A 6,382-nucleotide genomic window follows, 5' to 3' on the forward strand; every position below is an offset into this window, starting at 1 on the left:
TGAAATGTGCTATATAAATAAATTTAGTTTTGCTGTGCTAAAGGCAAAAGAGAATCAGAAAGAATGATATGGGGGGTGACACAAGGGAGGGGGAAGAAGTGGGAGACAGAGGGTGAGCAAAGAGAGAAGCGGAGATGGTGATGAAAAGTTAAGTGTAAACAGTCAGAATATCCATATCAGAATCAGGAATATGTCTGAATATGTAAACAGCTGCGCATAGTCATGTTTATTATTCTGCATACGGGATGGCAGAGGTGAAAGAAATGAGAAATCAAAGCAGAAGCTGGCACCATGAATATGAATTCTAGCTGGTGTGACTCAGGTAATAGAGCTTTTATACTGTCCAGTTTCAACTATGAGCTAGGGTTTCAGTCCCTGCTGGGAATCAATGTTTTTTCTTTGCTCACAAAATCTGGTGATTTTGGAGACATACTTTCTTTTCAGGAACTTGCAGGTTTAATAAGAATATATAAGTGGCTAATGTTTATTTATTATGAAAAACTTTTTTTGAATATGAGAAGGCAAATAGGAGCAAGATGAGGAATTCACACAACCGGAGACATGATGTCTAAACACAAATAGGACCAATCTAAATATATGAACATAGATTCAATCTCAATAAGACCCAGTGAGTGCAGTGTGTTTTGTAGCCAGGCACTGGTTAGAGAATGAGCCACTTTCACAATCTGTGACAAGATGCTTCTGGAGCTCTGAGGGATATTGGCAATTGTGAATATTGATCCAGTCTGGTTGTTAGAATGATATCACAATAAAAGAACGAGGACTGCATGTATGAATATGGAAGGAGATGAGCCTCATGTTTATTTATTAGAAATATTAGATGGGAGATGAGAGCCAGTGAGAAATCAAAGAAGCGTGTTTATTTCACTTCTTGAAATGTATGCATGTTGGAGATTTGCTGTTCCTGCAGGGCATTGACAACCATGAATATGGGCAGAGTTAAGGTGCATCACTAATGTTTTTACTCTTTATATTTTAGTATTTATTTACAGTCAAACTGAAGAGACAAGGAGAAAGATGGGAGGCAGGATTTTATTATATTAAGGTAGGATTCATACGAACATGAAAGATGGAAGAAATAATCATAAGGAAGTGTCAAAATATGACTTGTGTTACATGAAAAATGTTTGGCAGTTGGACAGTAACCCAGGTTTCATCTTCAAAGCCTGAAAAGTGGTCCGCTAGGTGATGTGAGATTGCCTCGATGCAGGTATATGCAGGCCTAGTCTATTGATATTTATAACATGTAGATGACTGAGATGTGCCATTATCACATCCCTCTGTGTGTGCTGGAGCTGTCAAGATCAGAGAAAAGAAGCACATTTTTGCTGTGACAGAGCCGCATCATGGGAGCAGGAGAGGTGAGACGTGGGATTGCCTGATCATTTTTAAGACATTTTTCTCTGCCTCAAGAGAAATCTAACACTGAACAAATGTTTTGCTTATCAAATAACCTGCCCATAGTTTTTACAGTTATTCAGCAGTTAATATTTTTAACTCAGCACAAGCTGATATCCTTTAAATTGCTTGTTTTGACTGACCAAACAAAACTAAAATGAAACTAAACAGTCTAATAAGGCAGCAACTGACAGTTATTTTTTATTGATGAATCTGCCAATTATTTTCTCAATAGTTATCCAGTTTGATCCACTGACACCTATGTTGGTGACGTCTTATTAGCTGGACGTGAGTTGAGGGGTCAAAGGTTGTGCCATAGTTTTGATATTCAGTGCTATGTACACAGTTCAGTTGGATTTTTTTTTTTTTTTTAAAGTACAAAGATTTGATACCCAGCCCTGTGTTTCAGCACTGGACTGATGGATGATGGAAAGTAGCAGTGGCCCTGTCTTCACAAGTTTCACTGTAGATGAACAGCGTCTACAGTATTTGTGCGCAGAGACACAAAGACCTATGAGAGAGTCCGACTGTGTATTTAACTGTGTGTATGTGTGTGTGTTTGTGTCGCTGGTGGTTTGGTCAAAGTCGAGCTTTAATAAAGCATTGCCCTCTGGTTCCTACGGTGACAGAGTGCATCATCACACCAGCGTGTATTGCACACCATAACACACTCACACACACACACACACACACACACACACACAAATCAACCATGCCAGTTTGCATTACACACAACCCATGGCCTAAAAAGCTCTTGCAATATTACTGTCACATGCAAGCACACAAACACGTGCGTGTATCAGACTTAGGAGAAGACACAACCAACTTGAATGTATACCACTATGTTAAACCAGTAATGGTCACTTCTAAAATGTCCCTTTCAATTTTTTTAACCTGTCATACACAGACACACACTTTCTCAGTCTAAGCAACAGTGACAGCTCAAGCTTCAGGCGTTATGGAACTACAGAAAACCTACTACCACTGTTGTGGACTCATACACACACTCCTCTCTAGCTCTGGAGGTCAGATGTCCTCCAGTGAGTCCCATGGTGATGTCAACAGGGGTTTGTGAAAGCTAACTTTATTGACAAGGTTGCTGATGATGGACAACAAAAAAGAACATGCCTACTGGGCACCAGTCACCAGTGGAATATCTGTCTGTCCTCTTTATTTCACTATGTCTGACTCTGTCTCTGTCCTGATGTGTTTACTACAACTGTTAAGTCTGAATATCAACCAACCCATCTTCAATGCTTCAGAAGTTGTTTTTTTTTTATATTCTAATATAAAAGGAAGTGAGTGGCAGTGGGGAAAAGGTCAAGTTATTTTGTTTGTTGATTTGTTTTGTTATTATCATTTACATTTGACCCCAAAACTAAGAAGTGATGAGCGGGAACACATGTGATTAATAGTAAAAAAAGATGGTGACAATAAACCCTTGGAAAACAGCACCACTGATGATTTGTTATACTGTATATATTTTTGGGTCATCTGTACAAATAATAACTGATGGAACAAAAACAGAAGAAAATCAAAAGCATCAGCTTATTCCAGCTCTTGTTTTTCCTCTGGAGTCACATAATGACCCACTTACATTTCTTACTGTTTCGTTTTTATTTCTATTATTTACCTTTTACTGATTCAATAGGTTTTTAAGTAATACACAAACAAATATTCAAGCTGCACCTATTGTTTTGTGTGCTTGAGTAAATGTATCTTTGTGAGTGTTTGCTTTATTTCTTTATTTGTTACCATCAAGTTGTTTACTTTGTTTATTTGATGGCATTGCATGCTGACATGTTGTTGACGTTGTTGGTTTTCTGAAGTCACTTCAGCCTTCATTATCTGAGTGCAGCTATACACGTGTGTGTGCGTGCATCTGTCTTTGCACACGTGCATGTGCTGTCAAACTACAGTGTTTCATCTGTTGCTGAAAAGACGCTTCCCAGCCTGCACCTCTCTGACAGCCACGTTCAATGCACGGAAACACAAACACTCAGATTTAGATGCACACAAAGAGAAAAAGGCGGCGGCAGTGAAAAATGTAACTATTAATGGAACAACAGGCACGGTAGCACATATGCACACAAATCATTTAGATAATACTCATGGCAATATGATATGACTGCAGCTGGCTATATTGCAAAAAAAAAAAAAAAAAACAACATCATCATCATCACGCAGATAGCAGTATAGCCAGGAGATATATCTGAGAATGTGTCTGAGAGAGATGAATCTATAAGATTTACTGTATATGAGGTAGATCACCGTCTGTGAGTGTGGAGAGTGTTCGTGATTAATTTGTGTGTTGATCTGTGTGTGTGTGTGTGTGTGTCAAGTAGATGAATCTTTGATGCAGAGTTTTTAGAGGTTGTGCATGTGGTGCTTTGGGCTTGTCAATCATAGATGCTTGACATTTAGTCTGATTGTGTGGCTATGAATCATCACATATCCATTATATATACGTACAAGTACATAGACAGAATTTATTGACTGAACGCATCGTGCAGTGTAGTACTTACATCTGTATGTCTAAATGCTTAATGTTTTAAAATTAAATGTAATTTCTCAACCAATCATTGTACTTAAGTGTATTGGAAAATCTTAATGGCACAAGCATGTAAAGGTCATTGTGCTTTGCTGTTTCTTTTGCTAAATCTATACTAAGAGATATAATCGTAGATCTCAAATGAAGGGAAGAAAATGAGAGAAAAATAAGGTAAATTTGTGAAATTGATTTTACACTGGGATACACACACCAAATGGCACCATAAGCAGTCTACTAATAAAATGTGCAGAAAAGAATCTTTAAATCTAGATGCACACCTATTGTTATTGCCTCTAGTAAGCAATTTTCAAACCAAAGCCCCTTTTAGAAATACAGCTCATTACTTCATTGTGATGCCAAGATTATGATCTCTTTTTCAAGAAAGCTGTGTGTACAAGTGTTAAACATATACAGTTTAAATAAGACACATTTCACATATGGTCACAACTGTTTTACATTAAAAAAAGCAGTTACGGTACATGTAGGATTCCAAATACTTAAGTATAGTCTTTTAAAATCTTATGTTGGGATGTGGGATGTCACAATCCCTGAATCCAGCCACTACAAATAAAATGCATGTACCTGAACTCAGTGGGTCTTACAGGAGTTAGTGTTTTCTCTCTGGCACTGAATGGCTGGACATGTTTAGCAAATGAGTTCACCAAGACACAGCTCTACTGTCATTACATTGCAGGTCAGAGCTGTTACCCCTCATCGGGGAGTTTTTAATGATTTGTTCCATTAGTTGTCATTATTCACTAGTAGTTTATTTAAAATATTTGCTCACACATCACATGTGAGCTGTTACACAAATGAGGCTTTGTATCACAGAAACTACAACATGTCAGTCCTTGTGCAACTGCCTTCTTTTGTTTTATTGTTGCCTTGTTTCACTGTTTCTTTCATCTTGTGAGGCCCTTTGAAACCTTCCCTTATGATGTTCATTGTTTTCTCTCCTCAGAGCCACCGCACCCCATCGCACCACCCCAGCTGCTGGGTGTTGGCCCAACGTACCTGCTGATTCAGCTCAATGCTAACTCCATATTTGGAGATGGGCCTATTATACTGAAAGAGGTATGTTCTGTGTAAAATATTGTGTGAATTTTAAGCCATAAATTCTATGCAGCGGTGTTCTAGGAAGCCAGTGTAAATCAGGGCATCAACGTGATGATGTATTGCACTTAAAAATGACATCAATAACCATCAGATTTTGCATCAGTAGCAATAACTGACCACAGAAGTGACCATTTATCCTTTCAAAGGAAAGCAGTGTTTCCAAATGACATGTCAAAATAATAATGCAGCTCTTTGTGAAATTATTTTCCTCCTGTGACTTAAAGTAGTTGTGTTAATGTTAAGCTAGAACCAGCAGGCAGTTATCTTAGCCTAGCATAAACACTCAAAATAGGAGGACTCAGTCCAAAATTGATATAGAAATATTGTGATAATATGCAAAATTGTTGTTTTCAGCTTTGGCACTAGCCAGGCTGTTTCCCAAGATTTCAGTCTTTTTGATAAGTTAAACTAAGAGTAGCTTTATTTTTGAATAAATGTGAAGGTCAGTTATGAGCATGGTATTAATCCTCTCATGTAACTCTAGGAAAGAAACCCTACAGCAGAATTGCCTAAGCTGTCAAATTATTCCTTTAAGCTAAGTGGTAATTTAACATTTACGTTGATGCTGAGTATGATTTCTTGATTATTACTTAATTAAACTATACCATGTCATTTTTATTCTTTGCTGTAGGTCGAGTACCGTATGACATCCGGCACCTGGACGGAGACTCATGCTGTGAACTCTCCCAACTATAAGCTATGGCATCTGGACCCAGACACAGAATATGAGATCAGAGTCTTACTAACCAGACCAGGAGAGGGAGGGACAGGCAAACCTGGACCACCACTGATTACCCGGACCAAATGTGCAGGTAGGCCATAGACACATAGTACGTACTGAAGAAATGTGGCTAAACTGTGATCACCACAAAGAAGACAGCCATCAGTAAATCAGTTCTAATCTTGAATTATTATGTTGTTTACCAAAATACTGTATACTTTAAAATATTTCCTCACACTATTAACTATCATGAATTCTGTGAGGGTGGATACATGTCCTCAAGAAAAATGTAGGGCACTTAGTCGAGTGTGGTCTGCTCTGGCTTATATCTTTTTCTGCCTGTGTAATAATCTAGCGGTCCATCTACTGTTTTTTGTTTTCGTTTTTTTTCTTTTTGTCTTGATATATATATATTTTAGTTGGTGGAGTGATGTTTGTGCTCTGAGCAGACAGTGAGACGAAAGTGAGAAGAGCTGAAGAAAGGAGGGGAGAGCTTGGGTCAGTCTGTGGTTGCTCAGTGATCTGAGAGAAAGAGTGACTAAAATACTAGACGCTCTCTCTCCACCTTTCTCACT

The 6,382-nt window shown here is 38.2% G+C and overlaps 1 protein-coding gene across 19 annotated transcripts in view; it reads left to right on the forward strand.

The window, feature by feature from the left end:
• Positions 1-6,382, forward strand: part of ptprk (protein tyrosine phosphatase receptor type K) — a 103,513-nt gene that overhangs the window by 56,917 nt on the left and 40,214 nt on the right. For all 19 annotated transcript variants that reach the window (XM_020603949.1, XM_020603952.1, XM_020603950.1 and 16 more), the window contains 2 exons: positions 4,932-5,044; positions 5,718-5,898. In XM_020603949.1, coding sequence (XP_020459605.1) covers positions 4,932-5,044; positions 5,718-5,898 — 294 coding nt within the window. The remainder of the gene's footprint in view (positions 1-4,931; positions 5,045-5,717; positions 5,899-6,382) is intronic.

Source organism: Monopterus albus, unplaced genomic scaffold (assembly GCF_001952655.1).
Source record: "Monopterus albus unplaced genomic scaffold, M_albus_1.0 scaffold63.1, whole genome shotgun sequence".
NCBI classification, from domain to species: Eukaryota; Metazoa; Chordata; class Actinopteri; order Synbranchiformes; family Synbranchidae; genus Monopterus; species Monopterus albus.